The sequence below is a fragment of the Crocodylus siamensis genome, chromosome 1 (assembly GCF_052110815.1).
Source record: "Crocodylus siamensis isolate JL-2025a chromosome 1, ASM5211081v1, whole genome shotgun sequence".
Lineage (NCBI taxonomy): Eukaryota > Metazoa > Chordata > Crocodylia > Crocodylidae > Crocodylus > Crocodylus siamensis.
Window position 1 is genome coordinate 46,971,085 of NC_143395.1, and position 22,276 is coordinate 46,993,360.

Sequence of the window (22,276 nt, forward strand, 5' to 3'; positions counted from 1 at the left end):
CCAGTGTCAGGAGCTCTGTGGCTAGGCTGCAAGCAGGGGTCTGGCCCCTTACTGGCTGGGCACAATGTATGCCCAGGTCAGCTTTTATACATGCATTTAGGTGCAGTTATTTTCGCTGCCATAAGATAGCCCTTCACAGCACTATCTTATGGCAGTGAAAATTAATTTGCTGCTGTCTAATACCGTTGCGCATGTAGACTGTGATGCTCTATATCATAGCAAATTAGTCTACTGTACAGTTAAGCACATGTGTAGATGCTCCTCGTACTAAGTTATTACCATAGGTGGATATAATTAATGTGTAAGCAAAAACAAGATATAAAACAGGCCTAAAATATTAGAAGATAGAGCCATTTCTTGATCAATAGGGCAGTAGTGTGTCCTCTCTTCTAGAAAATTTCTTGGAAGAATTGCTGTGAAAGAAAAAACAAAATGACTTAAGCTTTTAGTTATTAGATGACTAATTTGCACTTTTAGAAGCTTTCACATGTAGAAACTTTTCCCTTTCTTTTTGTTCATTCGGTACCATGGAAGTATCCAGGTCTGAAGGATCATATACAACATTCAAAGACAGACATAAGGTGGCCACCTGGTCTTGCTTTTTTGCACCTTTCCTTTTAAATGGATCTGTGCATTTATGTTATGTTACTGGAAAAAAATAATTCTATCAGGAAGATCTACAGGTTCAACACTCCTGGCAGAAGCTCCTACAGGAGGCTTAACTGTTGTATGCAGCCTCTTTCACTTTCTTTAAAGGCACTAATTTATAGTTAAAATTCTTTGGTAATTGGCATAGATTCTGAAGTGACGCTGGAGTGATTGTGTACATTTCGTGTCCTATCTCTTAGTAGCTAAACTAAACTTTTTAAAGGACAGACTTCTAAAGCTGCTTCATAGTGCCATCTCAAACTGGCTGACTGCTTGGCCTTAAGAGGTTTAGTCACTGCCAGTTTGCCTTAATGGATAGGTCCAGTTTCTGTCTCCCAGAAACTGCCAACAGGAGTAGGACCCGTTGTAATAGATCGGTGGGGTTTTCCCTGAGAAGAAAGGGTAATTAAGGTAAGATATTTCCTATTACAGATTAAACTCTCGTGGTATAGTAATTGAAGAGATTGAAATATTTTCACCTTGTTCCTTTATTATGTTTTTATCTTTATGCCCTTGAAAGATTTATTGGATTTTTTCAAGGGTCAAGGACACATTTTTGTTAGCTACAGTTGTGGGGGGGGGATGGGAGGGGTGGCATTTTTCCTCCTCATCCCCTTTCCTTTTGGAGTTAATGTAGTTATGACAATAAACATGTATTCTTCAAGTTAACTGGTCTGTTTTTCATCTTGTTCTTGCAGCTCTCTGTTAAATCATATCCTATCTGCATGCGGCAATTGCATAAAGCCCTACGAGAAAACCATCATCTCCGTCATGGAGGTCGTATGCAGTATGGCCTGTTCTTAAAGGGAATTGGCTTAACGCTGGAACAAGCTCTGGAATTCTGGAGATCAGAATTTATCAGAGGAAAAATAGATGCAGACAAGGTAACCAAAGGCTAAATATAAAAGCTTGAGAATTAATACACACTCTGTATGTAATTCATACCACAGTTCCTTTTAGAATTTTAAATGGATACATTTTCTAAAACATTAGTGAAAAAGGCATCATGATGTCCTTTTTAAGCATCTTACTCCATTGGTTATAGGTTTGTTTTTCTACCAACCATGGTTGTGAGGCATGGTAAGAAAAAGTGCAGCTACTTTTTAAAAATAAAGGCAGGCTCTAAACGCTTCAGGCTTTACTGATTAGAATTAACTAGCTGCACATTACTATTTAAGTTTCTGGAAAACCAATTGGTGTGTTTTATGCTGCGCAAGTGTAATGTAATCATATTAAGGGATTTCAATCTCACCTTGCCCGTGCACCATAGGATGGCGATGTAATAAATGGGAATGGTAGCTGCAAGGGTTAATGCAGCTGTCACTCACCCCCCCCCCATTGCCTACCTGGGGCTTCATGCCCTGGATTTCAGTGGCCATGTAGACTGTATACTTGACACCCCTATACCAAGTCATTCCACTAAGCAGGTAAACAAGCTGCCATAAAAATCTGTTGGCTGAAACTTGAGAGTAGTCCTTGTGGTGTTTGTATGTTTTGTAAGTCCCATTCATAGATCAGAATCTAATTGCATTAGGTGCTGTACAAACACAACTGGAAGATCTCTGCTTCAAGGTGATAACAATCTTAAGTCTAAAATGAGAGGCTACAGTTGGATGTGGATAGAAGTGTGAATATAAAGAAATTGTTAAACAGTATTGGTCAGCACTATAGACAGTGGTCATCAGTGTTGTAAGCCATTATTAAGTTTTCTGAAAGTGGCACAGCAGAGAGAAATGTAAAGGAATATATGATGCCTTTAAGGCACAGCTTTTAAACAGCCAAAATAGTACAATAAAGGCTACTATCCCTCCTGTGGGGAAACAGAGCTAGAAGCAATGCATAAATTGTAGATTCAAGTTCTTGGCATCTGGCCCAAAAAGTCTAGATATTGAAGTTCTAGCCAAGAAAGATTCTAGCAGTCTTCTCGTGAATATTATCATCAAGGCGCACTGAGGGTTGTCAGATTTCATTTGCTGAACTTTATTCATAATACTACTTCCTTCTGTCTTCAGAAGCAGAAGTCAGTATACTATAGTGCTTAGCTAGTCCTGATGCTTTGGAAACCTTCTTTTTTTAATAAATAAAATAGCAAGCCTTCTAGCAAGAGAACAGTTCTTTGTGTTTTTTTTCCTTCTCACAGAACAAATAAAAAAGAGAATGTGCAATCAGGCTTGTAGAAAAGCTGGAAGTAGTTCTAACTCCACTACAGATTTTTAATCATGTCTGTGATCCTTCTTTGGTCAAGAAGAAGCTTTTCACCCTTTCTGGTCCCAATTCTTTGCCCAAGCAATGCTCTAAAAAGCATAGACATTTTCCATTCTTTCTAGGCCCATCTTAGTTTTTATTCTTGCCTTTTCAATGCACAGCTTCAGGACTTTCTAGCTCAGCAGCCCTCCTTTAACCCACAGACTTACAGGAGTGGATACACACAATCACAATGTCAACATTATTGTGGTAGCGGTGAGAGTTGTGTTTATGGTATAAAATTTCTAGATATATTCAACTCCTTATTTCTGGCATGGTAGTTAAATATTAATAATAGATTTCACTTTTATATCTTAAATGAAACAAATATGTGAGTTAGTGACTAGCATATAAGAATCTCCTTCATGTAAATACCTCATGTAATAACATTTTAATTGATTTCTGTTTATTATAGGGAGTGCAATTTCTGATACCTATGTGTAGTGTTGCCTAATACTTTCCATTATCAATTGCGTATTATTTTGCTGAACTTTATAGTCTTTCAGGCTAAAGAGTCCCATATTATGTGCTTGCCTCAAGCTGAGTATTTTTAGAAGATACAGCTAAAATGGTCCAGAAACTTCCAAAAAACAAGCTTAGAGAAAAATGTTGTTCTGGCCGTGTTCAAAAACTCTTCATTTTTTGTGTGTGTGTTGAGAAGTTTTGCATAGGGAGTTGAAATTTGTCTTGGCTATGGGGTGGCAGAAGGAGTGTGTGCCTTTTTGCTGTTTTTGTAAAGATTCTGTTAGCTTTGACTAAGTCATAACTCTGAAAAATATAAATGTATACATAATTGCTCTTTTTTCACTTGAGAGCTAAATTATTAGAGAATTCTATCTGTACCATGTATACGGTAATCCCAGGATGTAGACACTGAACAGCAATTTCCCTTAGATTGGTCTTAAATTGTTGGGTACCATTGTGGTGCTATGTACTAGACACAAAGGTTAGGGAGATGATTTTCTGTGCTCTGAATGATTCTACTGCAGATGCCCAAGCACTCTGGAGGAGGAAGCTACCTGGCTCCAGTATAGGGAAAGTGGGAGGAAGGAATGGTTAAGGAAAAAGACTAACAGAAACAGGAGGTACATTAGGCCAAGAGCTTGGGAAGCAAGAGAACAGGAACAGGACACAAGGCAGGAGATGAGGGAAGTAGAAGGCAGGGGAGAAATTGATATGGAAGATATGGAAGTCGGTCCAACCTAGCGTAACCACAAAACCTTTGAGTAATGGAGTAAGCCTCTAGATATCTGAGTCTCTTCATTTCTTTGCTGTGTAACCTATAGACAGAATGTCCAGCTCTTCCCCTCTAAGAGCAGGAATGCATAATGATAAAATTGGTTATTGCAAAAAATCCGCTCTTTCCTGAAACGGTAGAAAATTAATGTTTCACCTCTGATGACACATTTGAAAAGGTGGAAAATGCCAGCTTCCCTATTAGATGCCTTGGCATGACTAGTGCCTTCAGTGTATCCAGTTGATCCAAAACTAACCCAAAATACAATCTCAAGCAAAATAGCCAGCATTTGAATAGAAACATATCTATATCTATGTCTACCACCTCAGGCTGCTTGCAGACATTTAAAACTAAAAACCAAACCTGTGCTTTATTTTAAATTTGGTGCGTTCCTGGGCCAAGCCCAGTGCATGCCAGAAAAGGCAGCATGTTTGTTGGACCCAGCTCGCCCAACATCTTTATAGATGGGTGCTTTAGTGGGGCTTGTTTGGCACTTTTATCTAGTAGCTGATTGACTCAGCTTCAGGTAAAAGTGTGAAAAAGCCCCGCTGAAGCACCCAATCTATGCAGACACTGCAAAGCTGGGTTGAAAGGATGTGCTGCTGTTTCCAGTAAAGCACTTTCTTTTTCTTAATGTCTGCAAGCAGCCTCAGTAACGTAAGTTTCACTTGCAGAATACAGCTATCTGATCTGGCTTCATTCTTTGTGCTTTGTTCTCCCCATATAATAAAAGGCAAACTTTGATCCTCTGGGTTATGGTGTACATGAAAGAGGTCTAGTCTGGTGTCTGAGCCACTTGTGGCTGACGAGCCTAATTTGAGACTGATATACCTTGTTACAAGTTTTACAGATCCATGTCTTGTTTGAATTGGAGTCCAAGTTTACAGCACACCGCTTCTTCCTTTCTCACTTTGCTTCTGTGCTCAGGATCAAAGCTGCTTCATGCTGAGCTGCACCCAGTGCTGTTACACAAATTGCCAATTGCTCAAAACACGAGCAAGACTTTATAAAGGGGGATAAGGCAGGGTGCCGCATTTATTGATTACATGAGTTAGGCAAAAGGTTCAGATGCCCCGTTCATACAAACGCACACAAATCATCATACATACAAGCATACACATAAAAACCGTTTCGTCCACACATACACCAGACATGGTTACCAGCAATAGTTGCTCAGTATCAGCCCAGGGTGGCCAACCCGGGCTTATTGAGTAGATGATAATGATTTGAAGATAGCAGATTTAAAGATAACAGCTGGAGCAGGGTGAACAGATGCATCTGTGCTCTCATGAAACAGCAGTAGAGAAAGAGACCACCCAACTTTGGCATTTCCAAAATGTTCTTTTATAGGGGTTGGCATCCTTTGTTTCAGTGTTTTGGGGTTTTTCCATACCCAGCTTCTGTTTTTGCAGTTGTTCTTCTTTTGTCTTCAGCTTATCTTAGCCTTGGAGTGTTGGCAGAATTTCTTCTTTTGTTATCTCCTTTGTGCCTTCAAGCTTCAAATGGCTGAAGAATCCCTTTGTTAGTTAGTGGTTTGTAACTTACAATTGGCGCCTTGTTGCTTACATAAATAGTTGAATCTTCTTCTCCCATCTCTGTGCCATTCTCTCACAATTCACCCTTTTATACACACTCATACATAAAGGGCTATGCAAAGTTCATTCACTTATGTCAAGCAGAAGGATACAAAATAGTTTTCAAGTTACTTACAAGACAAGACCAACATAGTTACATTTCACTATTATTACACTCTATGTTAACATTAGCTACATTAGTTCTGTTCATGCTACAGTGCCAGATGTTCCCTCCAGATAGCATGGCATTCTGTGCACTCCTGCCATCTTTCTACATTGATGTTAACTGACTTCATATAATTTTTGCAAATGTTGTGGCACCACCACAAAGGGCAACCCCACTTTCTAGAGCCATCTCAAATCTTGTTGTACAAAATATTCTTTGGGATATGGTCTCCTCCCATTCTTCTGACATGGCCGAGCCATTGCATCCTCCTCTTCTTGATAGTGGTTTCTGAGTGTGTCAGTCATGCGTGATCTAGCCCCTCTGTGTTTAGCATTGTCTTCCCACTTCATTTTCAGGATCTTGTGGAAGTGTTCAACCTTTTGCTGTGCCTAACGTATGTAGGCCACTAAATCATAAAACAGGAATGACAATACACAAATCTTGAAGATTCACATCTTTACCTTAGTTGGTAGTTTGTTTTTATTCCATGCATGTTTCTGTAACAGCCTAAAATTCTTAGCTGCTTTTCTGATTCTGTTAGTTCTAATTCTGTCAAGATTCCTACAGATTGTAGAACCCTAGTAGCAAAACCTGTCAACAACGCCAAACAGTTTACCTTCCTGAGTGATATCAGAAACTGCTTCTTCCACCCTTGGTGCATGATCCCAGTCTTCTTAGGACTAATTGTCAAACTGAAACTCTTGCATGATGAAGAAAATCTGGCCAAGAGATTTTGCAGGGAAGATTCATTGTGGGCAACCAAGGCTGCGTCATCTGCAAACACAAAAGTTCTCAGAACCAGCTCTTTCACTTTGGTTTTCCATTCTAAGCCTTGCAATGTTGAACAAGCCTCCATCTAGTCTAGTTCGAAGATAAATGCCAGCATTGTGTCTTTGAATGACTGAAGAAGCAGGAATGAAAAGTAGATGTTAAAGAACACGGGGGATAAGACACACCCCAGTTTCACCCTACTAAGGCTTTGTGGTGTTGACCTTTCAGCATTGTGTTTTTTCAATGTAATTAATTATAAAATATAATCTAATTCTGAACAAAAATTCTGTTATTCATTCTCCTGTATCCTATTGTTATTTACTGAAAAATAACTTTTTCCACACCTTGTAATCAAAAGAAAAAAAAATCCAAATATTTTATAAAATGTAGTGAATAAGAACTCAAAGGCAAAAAAGTCCATGATAACCCAAGAATGAGAGAAGAGCAAAACATGTGCAACTCGTTTGCATGAGGATGTTTTACTATATTTACTCACTCACTACACTCACCTTTCCCCCCAAAATTAGCCTTCCAAAATTGAAGTGGGTGTCTTAAGCAGGGAAGTGGATTTTTTTTTTTCTTCCTAGAATAGAAGCGTGGAGATGTTGTAAGATGCTGTTGGTACATATTCACCTTACTGGCCACTTTAACCCCCAGGTCCTTTTCTGCAGAACTGAGTTGCAGCTCCCTCTTATGCAGTCAGTCCCTAGCTTGTACCAGTGCATGGGATTGTTCCATCCTAAGTACAGGACTTTGCACTTGTCCTTGTTGAACCTCATGAGAGATCTTTTGATCCAGTCCTCCAACTTGCTGAGTCTCTCTGAATCTTAAACCTAGCCTTCAGTGTATCTGCTACTCTCCCCTCCCCCCCGCTTGGTATCACCTGAGAACTTGCTGGTGATACCAAGCTATGGTCCACTCTATCCCATCTTCCATCTTATTGGTGAAGATATTGAACAAAAGTAGTCCCAGGACTGACCTGGAGCAGTCCACTTGGTACCAGCTGCCAGCTAGACATCGAGCCATTGATTACTACCCTGAGCTTGGACAATCCACAGAGCCAGTCATCTCGTCATAGAAGGCAATCAGGTTGGTCAGGCATGACTTGCCCTTGGCGAATCCATGCTAACTGTTTGTAATCACTTTCTCCTCCAAGTGCTTGGGGAGTATGGGTGCACCGATAGAGATTTTGGGGGCTGATAACTGATAGCCGATTTTTAGGGAGGCATATTGACCAATACGGATTCAATTTCCAGTGCAGCTAGTAAGTCTGTTGTGGTGAAAGGGGAGGTGGAGGGAAGGGGTGTGTGTGTTTTTGTGTGGGGGGCAGATCAACACCCCCTGCAGTGAGGGAGGGAATGGGGCTGGGGCTGAGGCTGTGGTAGGTGCTGCCCTGGGAGGCATGGGATGGAGCCATGGCTTGTCTGGGGGGGCTTGTGCCCCCACTTCTGTGCTGTGTGGGCTGGGCAAGCTGCAGTGCTGCACTCAGCAGCAGTGGCACTGTGAGGGATGCTACGGGGGAGGGGAGGAGGGGAAAGGCTGCAGCCACCCCAAATTTCACCATATCCCTCTCCCAGTGCTGCCGCCACCTGCCGCAGCACACAGCTGTAGCTTGCCTGGCCCACCCTGCACAGATCCAGCGGCAATTCTTTCCTGCCTGCCCCACTCCCTCTCTTACTGCAGGGGCACTGATCTGTGTCTCCCTTGACACCTCTTCCCTCTTCCTCCCCTTTCACCACAACAGACTTACCAGCTGCATGCAGCTCTCCATGCTGCTGGGCTATTTTCCCTGCTCAATTGTGGCTGCACTCCTGCACAGACATTTATCAGTCACATCAGGCTGATTTCTGATATTGTCAGTTTTCTTTATATCAGTGTCATTCCAATATCAGACCACTGTATCAGTACACCTCTATTAGAGAGAGATTCATTGAGGACCTGTTCCATGATTTTTTCTGAGGATTGAGGTAAGGCTGACCAGCCTGTAGTTTCCCAGATCCTCCTCCTCCTTTTTCTTAAAGATGGGCAGTATATTTGTTCTTTTAGAATTGTCTTTCTTTGATCGTTTTGCTGTTAGTTTGGTATTCCTGGTCTGTCTTCTATTTCACAGCCTTGCTTGGCTGTTTTTAGTATTTTGTGAAATTCCTAGATATACCCATGGAATCCAGTCTTCATCAGCAGCTACAGTTTCAGCTTTTGTGTGAGAAGCCCAGTACTGCTGACAGTTCAGCCACAAAAGGGTTGCAATCTTCTGCCTAAGTAGGAAAGGGAGGATGAGTGAACTGAAGATTAGGTTTTGACCCTGTTGTATATGGGCATAATTCTGGAAAACCCTTTTTTTTCTTCATTCTGTCTTCCCCTAAACAAGGGGTGTGTCTTATTTTGAGGGTGTGAAGAATGGGAGAAAATATGGTATTTCAATTATACAACTTACTTTACAGTGGAGATAGTTGTTACCATGTTATAATTGGTTTCAGATCTGTACTTGGTATCTGAATGACAGGAACAGAAACTTGAAGGAAGATGAAATGTCAGGGATCAGTGAAGGGGATGAAAACTGAATACATTTCTTTGGGGAAATATTAAATTATTCCTTTTGCAAATAATCATGCCTTCAATGATCATGGCATCAGGGCACAAACTAAACTTCTCATCTACCAGGCTGTTGTCATTTCTACCGTGTTATTAAGTTGGACAACATATCAGAAACACCTGAAAGCCTTGGAATGTTACTGTCAGTGATGTCTTTGGAAAATCCTCCTTATCAACTGGAAGGACACTAAAACGAATGCTAGTGTTCTGGTTCAAACAGACACCATCAGCTTTGAAGCAGGTGCACTAGCGGAGTCTAAACTGTGTCTTTCAGTCAAGTCAGTTACAGCTTTATTTTGCGGTATTTTGACCTGACTAAAGCTAAATTTAAATACAAAATACATAAAGTATAGTGGAGTGTAAAATATCTGCATAGTTCACATTCTATTTCTGGTTTGTGCAGATTAGGAGGTTTATAACAGAGACAAGGGTATAGGTGGTAGCCATGTTGGTCTAAGGACATAGACAAGGTTCTTTGGGTAAATCTGATATCTTTTATTAGACCAGCTCAAATAGTTGGAAAACTTCTTCTTTGCAAGCTTTTGGTACAAATACCCTTTGTGAGACTGAGGAGGCATCTGCAGTTAGTCTGTGCTCTTCTTTACTATTCCATCCAGGAAGAGCACAGGCCAACTGCAAATGCTTCCTCAGCCTGACGAATGGTATTTGTACCTGAAAGCTTTCAAAGAAGAAGTTTTCCAACTATTTGAGTTGGAACTGACTAATTCTACTCACTGAAATAACATTGGATTTTCTTGCACAGTATAAGAGTATGGTAGTGCTAACCTATGCCTGCTCCTGTTGTTAATTTAATTGTGGACTGGGGTGTGAAAAATTTTGTCCTGGATCCCAGAAATTGTGTGTCTTGCCAAGCCAGATGTTCTAAGATTTGGCATGGCAGCATGCTCAGTTTTTGAGATCTGGAATAAAATTCCTCATATCCCATCCCATATGTGCTGGTGAGCAGGGAGTTCAGGATCAGGGAGTTCACTTCCTGGTCCCAGGCTCCTGGTACCCTGGCAAGTTTAAACAGCAGTGTGCAGCCTAGGACTGGGGAATTACTCCCTCATCCTGAGCATCCTGCATGCCTAGATGTTTAAAGGGCATGTGTGGTTTGTATTGCACTTTAATTTGAACACATTGCATATTAAAAGATGCCCAGCTTGAATTTGGGAGCCAGTTCTGTATGCTGGACTGTCTTTTGTGCCCTTTAAACTTGCTGGCACATGAGGAAACAATGAGAGACTGCAGGACCTGAACCTGTTCAGTCTTCACAAGAGAAGGCTGAGGGGGGACCTGGTGACCGTCTATAAACTCACTAGGGGGGGACCAGAAGGGTTTGGGAGAGACCTTGTTTCCCCTAGCGCCCCCTGGCATAACAAGGAATAACGGCCACAAGTTGTTGGAGAGAAGGTTTAGATTAGACATCCGTAAGAACTACTTCACAGTCAGGGCAGCTAGGATCTGGAACCAGCTTCCAAGAGAAGTGGTGTTGGCTTCTACCCTGGGGATCTAAAAGAGGAGGCTTGATGCCTACCTGGCTGGAATCATTTGAGCCCAGTTTTTAATCCTGCCCAGGCAGGGGGTCAGACTTGAAGATCGACAAGGTCCCTTCCCACCCTACTTCTATGATTCTATGAAACCGTCTCCACAAACCAGGAAATATAAATAGGCTTATGGCTATGCCAGCACCAGGGGGCCAGTCTCTGATGTGGCAAGTTTTAAAGAGCATGGAGCCAGCCCAACACCAGCGTGGTTCCCAAGCCCAGAGTTCTGTATGTACCCTTTCAACTACAATGAAACATGTTCAAATTAAAGTGTGATACAAACCAGCTACAAAGAAGTTCTGTGAAAGTCAAGGATTTCTTAGAGTGATTTCTTCTCACATAATATCTTCTGGGCCATCATGGATATAACATCATTCTTGCACTACAAAAGTTCCATGTTTAATGAGTAACATCTTTGTGGTGGGTTTGCCATTTTTATTGCACGATAATTGCTTGAATGTGAACATGTTATAATTATTGCATGATCAACACAGGGTTTGGAGGGTGCCTTAAAAAGCTTCAATTTAAAAAAAAATCAGTTTCTAAAAAGCTTCAATTTCAGTTGAGAAGGAACAAAATTTTAAAAAATCTGATTCCCTTGTGCACTGATAAATTGTGTGTGTGTGTGTGTGTTTCTTTCTCTTAACCACTCCAATTTAGGGCTAAAGGTTAGACCCTTGAAAATTTGAATTGAAAATGTGATTAGAATCTCATAGATAAAGGGATAGGGAAAATCCCCATGACTATTAATGATAAAAACTGCTAACTAAAATTTGTCATTGCTTACATCTATCTCTGTCATAAATGTAAGATTTTTTTGCTGTGATCATCATCTAGGGTAAGTAGTTTCTATCTTTTCTATGAGAAAATAGAGCTATGTGGAGACTTAGATTAAAATAAAGTTACTTTTGAATTTACATCATGAGGCCGTTTTATGGCATATTTAGTAAGTAGTGAGATGTCAGGAGTCTTACTTATGGAATAGCAAAGGTTTTAATAATAAAGGTTCTTGTATATTGGCTAGACATATGCTCATAACATACACTGAACAGTTGTATCATGCCCTTTCCCACTAGATGAGCTTGTGTTTTACTTTTGGATGCCACTTGTTAAAGTCCATCAGTTGTCCCATTTTGTAATCACTAGAACGTCCTGTACCTGGAGACCCCACAGTTGCCAATGTGGGCTGGGTCCATAGGCCTGTGGCAAAACTGGAAGTTAATATGGTTGCCAGGGTCAGCCACTAGAGAGGGACAGTATCACGTGCAGTCAACCAACATAGTATATGAATATAAATAAAAGTGAGTTATGGAGATAACGCTATTTAAAAGCATATAATAAAAGGAAATTTCATGACTGAATCAAAAGTAAATAGGCTTTTCCAAGTCATTTTTTTGTTCATATGCAACTGTCTTGAGTATAACATAATATAGGTAGCATGGAATGATAGTTTCAAAAACAACTGTTGAAGACTATTCCCACTTAGTAACTCAAGTTTTTTCTTGATCTTTAGTTTCCTTTCTTCCATTTTTGGAACTTGAATTTTGGTTTTGCAGGAAGATTGCTTAATTGTTTACTTGCTTACAAGGTATAGAATTAACTAAATCTTAAATGCATATCCCTATTAGAAACTATTTTTAATTGATTCATCTGGATGAATTATTATTCACATACTCAATTATTCTTCACATTCTCAATTGTAATGACATAGTTAGCATGTTACTTAATATTTTTCAGTCACGGAATATTTTAAATGCCAAAATTCTGTCAAAGCCTATCATGGTTCATTACTCAAATATGTCACTATACCTGGCATCTTAGAATAATAAATATGAATGCAACTGAAATTCCTTGGTTGCATATCTGAGTGTGATCTTTGGCTTTTATTTATACATTATTGCTGTTGGAATGAAACTAGGTTAGAAGGCTCATAAGACATTACCGTGCTATGTTATGAGCGGAATTCAGGAAAATATTTATTTAGACTTTGTTTTGAATTTTTAAATGCATAATAAAGATGCTGCATATATTATATGTTACATCTCATCCCCATGAAATTTGTGAAAACTTAGGAGAATAATTCATGGTCTCATGTTTTGAAAATTTATATACTAACATCATGCTTGAGTAGTTTGCCCTTGCTTCATGAATTATCAGGGGACTAACTAGTGAAGTTTTTGATTAAATTATATTTTGAGTTAAACCCATCATTAGAATGAAGTGGGAACTATTATTTTTTTTCTTCTACCACTAACTATAGCCATTAGCTTCAATAGAACTAATTACTATCAGTATTCCACTCTCATTACTTTGAAATTATCAGTTCAAACATAATTTTAGTGAGATACAGTATGTGAATTTTAAGGCTTTTTAAGTTAATCATTTTCATTCTACATAGACAAAAATGACACATCAATCATAACAGTATTATGTGTTTTATGGGTATACTTAACTGGTATATCTGAGCAAGGAAAGTTTTATTAAAAAAAGTGCGATTGTAAAGATAGATTTAGACAGAAGATATGAGAAGGGCTGTGCATACAAGTGTATACACAATAAGAATATGTATAATATAAAAATAGCTTTTGTGAAGATAGTTTAAGAATAGTATTTTCTTTCTTAATGATATATTTTATCTTCTTTGTTGGTAGAAATATGAGAAAATTAGATTATATAGAAGCCTGATGATACAAGCCTGCCATGCATAATGCCATCATTTAATTGTAGACTAAAGGCTGGGTTTTTTTCAATATTACTTTTAAAGAAAAAACAGTATAGAGTGATTACTCTGAATTTCCAAAATCATGGGTGATCTAACTGAAGTTAACAAGTTGCAATTGCTACAAGAAGTCAGTAGGAGTTAGTAGTAATAGGATACAACACCATAAGAGCCTTGCAAATCTATGCCAAAATAAGGAAGTAAGGAGCTATAGACTTGCATTCATAAATAAAGTTGTGCTATAGAGATGAAGTGGGTTCTTTGGTATCTTTCTTTTTTTATGAGCAGTGTCCACCTCAGTTTCTCAGACTCATTTCATTCTTGTTCTCATGCAGAACTGAATAAGTTGAGAGGTAGTGCTCTTTGCCATAATTGTCATTTCCTTACAGTTGTTTTTTAGTCCTCACAGATTGATCTCTGTTTGCTTCGTGGCTGTGATCTCTAGTGCCTATATTCTGACAGGGGTGATAGACTTGCTATGCCACGGGCAGGAAATCGGACAACAGAACTCTGTACTTAATTATATAAAGAATTACAGAAAGGAGCAGCAGTAACTATGGAAGTATAACCATAAGAAAAAAGTAGGGGTGCACTGATAGATATTTTGGAGGCTGATACAGATAGCTGATATTTAAGGAGGTATATGGTCCAATACCTATCTGATACAGCTGCCTCCAGGTGATAAGTCTGTTATGGTGGAAGGGAAGGGGGGAGGGAAGGAGCATGGGGGGGCAGATCAGTGCCCTCCACAGTGATGAAGAGAGGGGGCAGGGGCAGGTGCTGCCCAGGGGGTGGGGACATAGGAGGGAGGTGCAGCTTCTGGGGGGGTTGCTCCTGCTTTCCCACTGCTTGTACCCTGGGAGGGGCAGTGTGCGCCCTGGATCTGTGCTGGGCAGGCTGGATCCAGTGCTGCACAGGGCTCTTCTCAGTGGGGGCTGAGTTCAGAGCAGGCACCAGCGGCACTGGGAAGGGGCTGCAGCCATCCCAGATTTCACCACCGTTCTTTTCCCAGCCCTGCGCTGCCAGGTGGAGCCCAGCTGCATGTCTTGCCTCCACCCACATGCTGTAGCCTTCTCCCAGCACCCACTTCAAGGCTCTTCTGGAGGGGCTGGCCTCAGAGTGGGCACTGGGCGGGAGCTGCAGCCACCCCAGATTTCACTGCAGCTCCACTCCCAGTGCTGCCACTGGCACCAGCCGCCTGGTGCAGCTGCAGCTCTTTGCAGCGCATGGGTGGAGGCAGGACATGGAGCTGGGTTGCACCTGCTTGTAACTGAATAGACACAATTTTATGATACAGTATCTTCACCTTAAATCCCTGTTTTGATTGTGAGGTATTATGTTTATCAGTGGTATGGAAACAGCCATGTGGGACAGGTGGAACTGTCCTGTCTGCCTTTCCAGGAGAAGTATGGGGAGTGGGGGCGTTGCAGCAGGAAGGGCACGCCTACCAGTTGTAGGGTTTTTCTGGCTGTGCATGTCATATAAGGCAGTTCTGTTCGGTTGTGGCAGTGGCAACAGCAGCAGCAGAACTCTAATTGAGAACCACTGAAGTAAATTGAGACAACACAACTGGTTCTCAAAGGCAGTCGCACCAAATTAATGAAGTTATGGAGCAGTTCCCCAGGTCTAAAAAGGTTGAGAACCATTGTTCTAAGCCCTCAATATAAACCAACCTCTGACTGGAAGTAAACTTTCTCTTCAAGCAGGTTATTTCATGATTTCCCAGTTTCTTGCACCTTCCTCTGAACTAGATAAAACTGGCCCCTGATAGATACTGAACTAAGTAAACCGCTGTTGTAGTCTGATCTAACAGTTTTTATTTTGCTATTAGCTTTTCTGTAAATATGGATAGTCCATAAAAAGAAAACTAAAAATGCATGCCTGTAAAGCCTGTAAAAAAACAAAACACAAACACCACCCCCCCAGCCCCAAACCCCACTAAGGCAGTGGTTTCAACCTTTTTTCATTTGCAACCCCCTAAAAAATTTTGAATGGAGGTGTGGACTTCTTTGAATTTTAAGTGTGGGTATTCATGCTCTTTTTATCATAATCATCTTTTGCGGACCCCTTGGACATAATCTTCAGACACCCAAGGGTCTGCAGACCACAGGTTGAAAACCATTGTGCAGATGGGAGCTTGGTTGAAGACCCCTGGTCAAAAAGGCTAAGTATAGACGGTCAAAAAGTCTGAGGCTGGATTGATGCAGTCTTTTCAGGTTAGTCTCAACTGCATAGATTGAATCGATAAACAAGTGAACTGACATTCACTTTTGATTCCAGAAATGCAGCCAAATGCTTGCGGAGGCTGAGTTTCAAGTGAAGTGCCATTTTTTTTAACATTTGTAAGTAGCCAAAGTGTTGAAGGACAGACAGAGCAAGGCAGGGCCACCTACTGCCTGAGTGGGAGTTCAGCACCTTATGGGGGTCATTCTCTCTGGGCTTTTTACTCTGCAGGAGCCTTTGAGCCTCCATAGTCCCCCTGCCTCTCCCCACCCATGTACTGCTGCTGTGTCTAGTCTTCTGCCTGCAAGGTTGCTGGGTTGCAGGTAGGCAGACAGGAGTCCTTCTTTGGGCATCTGGTAGTAGGGTGGGGATAATGATGGTAATTCTGGGTGGTGACTGGGGGCAGCATGGTATGGGGCATGATCAGGGGTGAGTAGGGGACTCCTGGCATGGGGGCAGCAGTGTAAGGGTTGCCAACTCGATGTCGTTTTTTTAACTGATAAACTGCAAAATTTTTACTAACGAACTTTATACTGTGGTTAGCATTAAAACCCCAAATTTGAAGCTAGCCTTTCCTCAGGGCCTGGGAGAAGAGTTGTATTTAAATTATGTAAAACATATGTCTGTAAAAATATATGTCAACAGAAAAAGCTTGGTTGTCAGAAAATGTTTGCAGATTGTTGGTAAAAAAAAAAAAAAAAAAAATTGTTTTGGGTTTTCTACCCTGAACCTTATGTTTATGGGTTTCAACATTTTTTGCTAATATACAAATGTTTAATTTTTTCTAGAACTTTGTTATTAAATTATGCACTTTGTGTAGGTTCAGTGTATTTTTTTTTAATTAGAGTGAACAATTGATGTGTGATTTGGTGTTATCTTGATGTGTTGGATTCAACTAGATAATTCAGATATCATTTGAAATTGACAGATGAGGTAATTGGTAAGTAACAGTATTTCATGTTGAATGAATAACACCATAAATTAATAGAATATAAAGACATGGGCACACAAAGTCTCACACAAAGGTAAGCAAGGGTATAAATTTACAGTACGTACACCTTCTAGTCCACTGTAACTGCCCCTGTGCACAATCTTATTCTACAGTAAATGCTTTGCTTTAAGTTCACAGACTAGTTTACCTCATTGTGATTTCTTTGTGTGTCCGCCTCCTTAGAACTAGCTGTTTCCAAAATTTAGCCAGATTCATTTGGTCTCTGACTAGTGTTGCGTGTTTATTTCTTCTTGGGTCACACTTGCAGCTCTCACCGTGATGTGTTGGGATTTTGTTTTGCATTTTTTCCTGTTTGTCTCAAGAATTCATATATTTTGAGTACTAACTTGACACCCCGGATCCCAAACCTTACACTTTTAATTTTGGAATTCTTTTACTTGTAAGTATATATTCTTACAATTAAAAATATATATTGCCTGACTTTGTAGACCTGGGGCCTTTTCTGGTTTAGTTGCAAAGTAAAGGATACTAATAAGGATGTCTTTGGGACATAATTATGTAAATTTAAAGGAGTGATGTAGTTTAATTATGCCCTGTAGCTAGTGTAGATCCATATTAAATTCAGTCATGCCTCTGTGCATATCCCTCTGAAACTTTTCTTTTCTCAGGTCTTGAATTACTGATTTGCTTCTTTGTACACCCAAAGGTTACATAAGATAGCTGACTGTTGAAACAGAGTGTACTTTAAGCTACCAATTTTTACAACGTTATAGTTTAACAAAGTGGTTTCTTCATAAAGTAGCTCTCATTGCATTGATACAGAAAACGCACTAAAATATGCATCTAAAAAGTAGGTCAAGGAGACTAGAAGTTGAAATAAAATAACTTGATATCAAGGTATCACTTTTTCAGTGCTGTTTCTGTATAGTTTGTGTGCTGTGTTGTTTTTTATTATAGCTGTCTTAAATGAAAAAGTGCATTTTTTTTTAAACAGTCAGTTTCTATGTTCTAGTGTTGGCTAATAATTTCTTAGGGCTTACATTAGCAGACATTACAGTTACAGTAAAGATGTGATTTTTTCCCCCCCCCCTCTCTTTCATGTACCATTAAGTATCAAATTCCTTTAGAGCTGAAATGTTTTTCCTTTTTGGTTTTAGCCCAAACTTATGAGTATTTAGTGGGTGTGTGTGACAGGGCACTCAGCGTGCCTGTCAGTTTATGAGTAAAAGCTGGCCACAGGTGCTTCAGAGAGCAATTGATAGAGAAACATCTGACTAGGAGAGGGCTGGGCATGTTGGACATAAGCCCAAGGCCTGAACTGGTTAGGCAGTCTTAGTCTGGCAGATGACGGGGAAGGAGCTCCTGAGCAGGCTGCTGAGATGGTGCCTTTGGCTTGTACCAAGTAGGTCTGTTAGTATACAGCCTTAGGGCTGGGAGGTGTAGCTGTTATGCAACCTTAGGGCTGGTGAGCACCTGATGGTTCATGGAAGGGTAGGTAAGGAGGTCACAGCTGGCCCAGAAGGGAGAGAGGTTGGCCAGAGAGCCTGGAGATTTATAGCCCAGGAGCGGGGCAAGTGTCACAGGTGCCAGAACCCAGAGGTGGGCTGAAGACCAAGGAGGGCCACAGCTGGAGACTGGCGGGGTCAGGGCAGCCCAAGAGTCTCAACTGGCTTAGGGGTGGGCCCAGCATCCAGAGAGAGGGGCCAAAGAGTGTGAGTCGCTGCCAGAGACCAAAGGAGCCTGTAGACCAAGACAGGTAAGGATGGGCAGGGAGCCCATAGTCCATATTAGCAGGAATGAGTAACATCTGTGAGGCATGTGTGTGGTGTAAAGGGCAGTCAGAGTCACATAATTAGCCCTTAAGACAATGAGCATGGACACCTATGTTCATGAAAGGAGATCTGACTTGGGAAACCCTAGGGCAGCCTCTTTTTTCTGAAACTAACTTTTCACCAAGGCATGGCAGGTAAGGAGGAGAGAGAGCCTGAAGAGAGACGGACTGGACAAGGTCTGAGGCAGCATCATGGCCACCTCTGCCATTGAACCCTGTTGCAATGTGTGTACATGAGAGAGAGAGAGAGAGAGAGAGAGAGAAAGAGTGGTTTTTTTTTTGAGTTTTTAAAACTTTATAATAAAATATTGAGAGGTAAAAATGCAAAAGTGTGTGCCCCCCCCCCCCGGGGCTGAGCATGTATCATTTGTCAGTAACAAAACACACATCTCCAGAAATTGAACTGCCCTTCCCCCAGTATCTTTCTTGGACTTGCGTATTTAGGACGACCTATCTGTCTTCAATGTAGTGCAACACAAACTGGTCTACATTTTGTTGTGGAAGGGTTGGAGGCCATCAGTCAATGTTCCCTCTAAGGTGCAGCAGTCCATGAGCATGCCGCTTCGGTCTGTTCCCAAATTCATCCCACCTCCCCCTTTCGGTGCGTGCTGCTTTGGTCTGCCCCACAGTATAACATTGTAATATTTGAGGACTTAATTTAGAAGATGCAGTAAGGGCCCCTTACTAAGGGGATGAGTCTTTGTGCAATGAATATAAAGATGGTCCTTTACAGAGGCTGCAGGGAAGATGTTGGCTTTCCTAGAATGATAGAAAAAGCAACACTATATGTTCCATGGTAGAATCATGCCCACTTTAACCAAGCTACTGCCAAACTGGATGCAATTTAGCCAAGTTGGTGAGTTTCTCTGTACATGTCCATAAACTACAGGGAGACCAAGCACAGTGTTGTTCAACCAAAACAGCACTAAAGCAGGTAACTAACTGAAGCTCAATAGCTAGCTTATACAGAGAAGACGCGTTGTATCCCAGCGTGATAATAGCCTGCTGCCAGGTTACACTGTAAACTTCTACTTAACTTGCTATCTATCCACTCTTACTCCTAAGTCTCCTTAAGGATTGTTGCTTTCCAAGTTTCTTCTGTTTACTGAATAGCTAGGTTTTGCCTTTACCTGCTACTTGGCCTCTCTTCTCTCACTACAAGGAAGCAGTGGCTCCAATACAGAGTCAGACCATATACTGAACACTTTATTGAGAAGCTATTGTGTTATTCCTTAGTAGGAATTTGCACACACTTCTCATATGCATATGCTCACAGTAAAGGACTCCACTTTATACAGGAGCTCGCCCAAAGGGGCTGGGGAGCAGAGCAGTTCCCTGGAGCTGATGTAGGAGAGGAGTGAGGAGCTTACTGCTGGCAAGTGTCCTGTGCCGGCCCTGGTGCCCCTGCTGTGCTCCACGCTCAAAGTTTACACAAAGCCGCAGCCAAGATCCTCTTCGGGCGGGTGGGCGGCATTAAAAAGTTACTGAGCAGCAAGTTTTTTTATTGTGTGTGAGTGCGCACACATGCAGCTTAGGAGGAACCTTGCTGTCAGTGGAGCTGGTCCCTGCAAGCTGGTTTCTGTGACTTTTTGGAATTGCCATCTTGGTGTAGTCCAGCAGGAAATTGGCCAGAGGTATCATGCTCCCTTCGGCCACTCGGTATGGAATAGAGAAAGTGTACTTGGTCTTGGAGAAGTCCTAGTCCAGCACATCAAAGAGCAGTAAGGACAGAAAAGAAAGGCGGCAGTCAGGGACGTCATGGAAAACAGTCTCTTCCAACACCTCATTGCAGAAAGGGCAGGCTGCAGATGCTACCAGGGTTAGGTGGTGGATGAAGGTACCTGTAGCCAGGGCCCTGTGCAGCAGTCACCACTGGAGCTTGCCAGTTCTCTTGGTGATAGGTAGGGGCTTATTCAAAGTGCAGTGTTACAGATTTCATGGAAATCGTGGAAGTGGACTAAGTGCAAAAAATCCACAGGAAAAAAGCTTACTAAAAATCAAGTGCTTGCTCCCCAGTGGGAGCCAGCCGTCCTCCTGGCTGCTGTGGTCTGTTGGGAGGGGGTGAGGCTGCCAGCACAAAGGCAAGATGACCGTTGCTCCCACCCCTTGCTGCTGATTTGGCTGAGAGGGTGGCCTATTGTACCCACCCCATCCACCAATCAGCAGTTAGGGGTGGGACCATATGATGGACAACTTTCTCAGCTAATCAATGGTGAGTGGTGGGGGCCATGTGACTGACAGCCCTTTTAATGAACTAGTGGCGGGGGCTGGAGCCATCACCCTTTGGAAGCAGAGGAGTGATATAAAGCCATGTAATTCCTGTGGCCATCTACACAGAGTACTCCTGAAGAACAAGTCCTGATATTGTAGGAAAATAAAAATAGGAAGATTATAATTTTTTTTAGCTGAGAGCTATAAGTTAGATACTAACTCATATTTAGTAACCAAAATGATTAAATTAACAAATCATTGCTTGAGAAAGATACCAAATGCTAATCCTCCATTGGAGACAATAAAAATTAGTGGAATAATGCTAGAGACTTCTAGAGTAAAGTTAATGGACATCAGATTCTGTTACATGCATCCGTAGGTTTTTTTTTTTTTTTTTTTTTTTAGTGAACGTATTTATTCCTCAGCAACTCAAACCATACTGCAGTACTTATTTGTTACTTGTATTATTAAATGGCTCTTACCACTGGTACTTTAATTTCCTCAAATTTCTCTTTCCAGTCTTTCATTCTTGTCAGACTTTTGCTTTATTATCATTGCTGAAAGACTGTGTGCATGTGAAAAGAGCTTACTAGTTTATTAGCCCATTACAACAGTAGTGAGCTATTAAGTCAATGACATCTTTAAAAAAGTAATAGAAAGACTTTCTGTTAGAATGCTAACAAGTTAAAGTTTCTAAGTAGCTGAATATCAGTAACTTTGTAGTCTTTAGGGTGTTGTTTTGAAAGGTTTATAGTGTTGCAACTCTGTCCATGTAATCATTTATGAGAAAATGTCTACTTTACCTTCTTTTTCTGCTGGATATATTAGACCTTAGTTTCTGACAGAGCAGTAAATATTTTTCTCAAAATAAGTCAGTTTCCCAGCATGTTTTATTTTCTAACCTAAAATTTTTAAACAGAAAATAGATTATGCTTTCTGTTAGTCTGTTAATCTCAATATAATAATTATTTTTGAGAATATTAAAACCTAAAAAACCACATATTTTATCAACTTATTAACTGCATATTCAAATTTGCTTTAATCACGTTTTCAATTGCTGTTAATATCTTAACAAGGAAAGCAGAGTTCGCATATGATTTGGTTATATCTATTTCATAGACATAAAAACATATCACTGAAATATGCTGCATAAGAGATCTATATCAGGTAGGAAATCGTGGTTATATTTCATATTCCACCATTCACAGGAAGAATGTACTGTATCGAAATGTGCAGTCTAGTGATACCACACAGAATGCTATGTAAAATCAGAAGGTATTTCTTTTATCGCAATTTATTTTACGTTCTGCAACGTGTCTCTGAAATATCTCTGAAATCATGAATAGAGACAGAGAGCTATTTTGTATAGTTATTTGTGTTATGCCCAATTTAATTTCAGAAATTGAATAGACTGATCTGGGAAAGCTAGATTATTATGATCCAGTCTGTTAAGTATTTCAACATTAGAGGAATAGAGATGTTTTGAAAAAAAAATGGGGTGTATCAGTGTCATATTTAAAATATGCAGTGAATAATTTGCTGGGAAAATAAATCTGGCCTG

The 22,276-nt window shown here is 40.8% G+C and overlaps 1 protein-coding gene across 3 annotated transcripts in view; it reads left to right on the forward strand.

Moving 5' to 3' along the window:
* The window catches only part of PRIM2 (DNA primase subunit 2), a 238,641-nt gene that overhangs the window by 148,728 nt on the left and 67,637 nt on the right, over positions 1-22,276 (forward strand). For all 3 annotated transcript variants that reach the window (XM_090034474.1, XM_090034477.1, XM_090034482.1), the window contains one exon: positions 1,347-1,532. In XM_090034474.1, the coding sequence (XP_089890600.1) occupies positions 1,347-1,532 (186 nt within the window). The remainder of the gene's footprint in view (positions 1-1,346; positions 1,533-22,276) is intronic.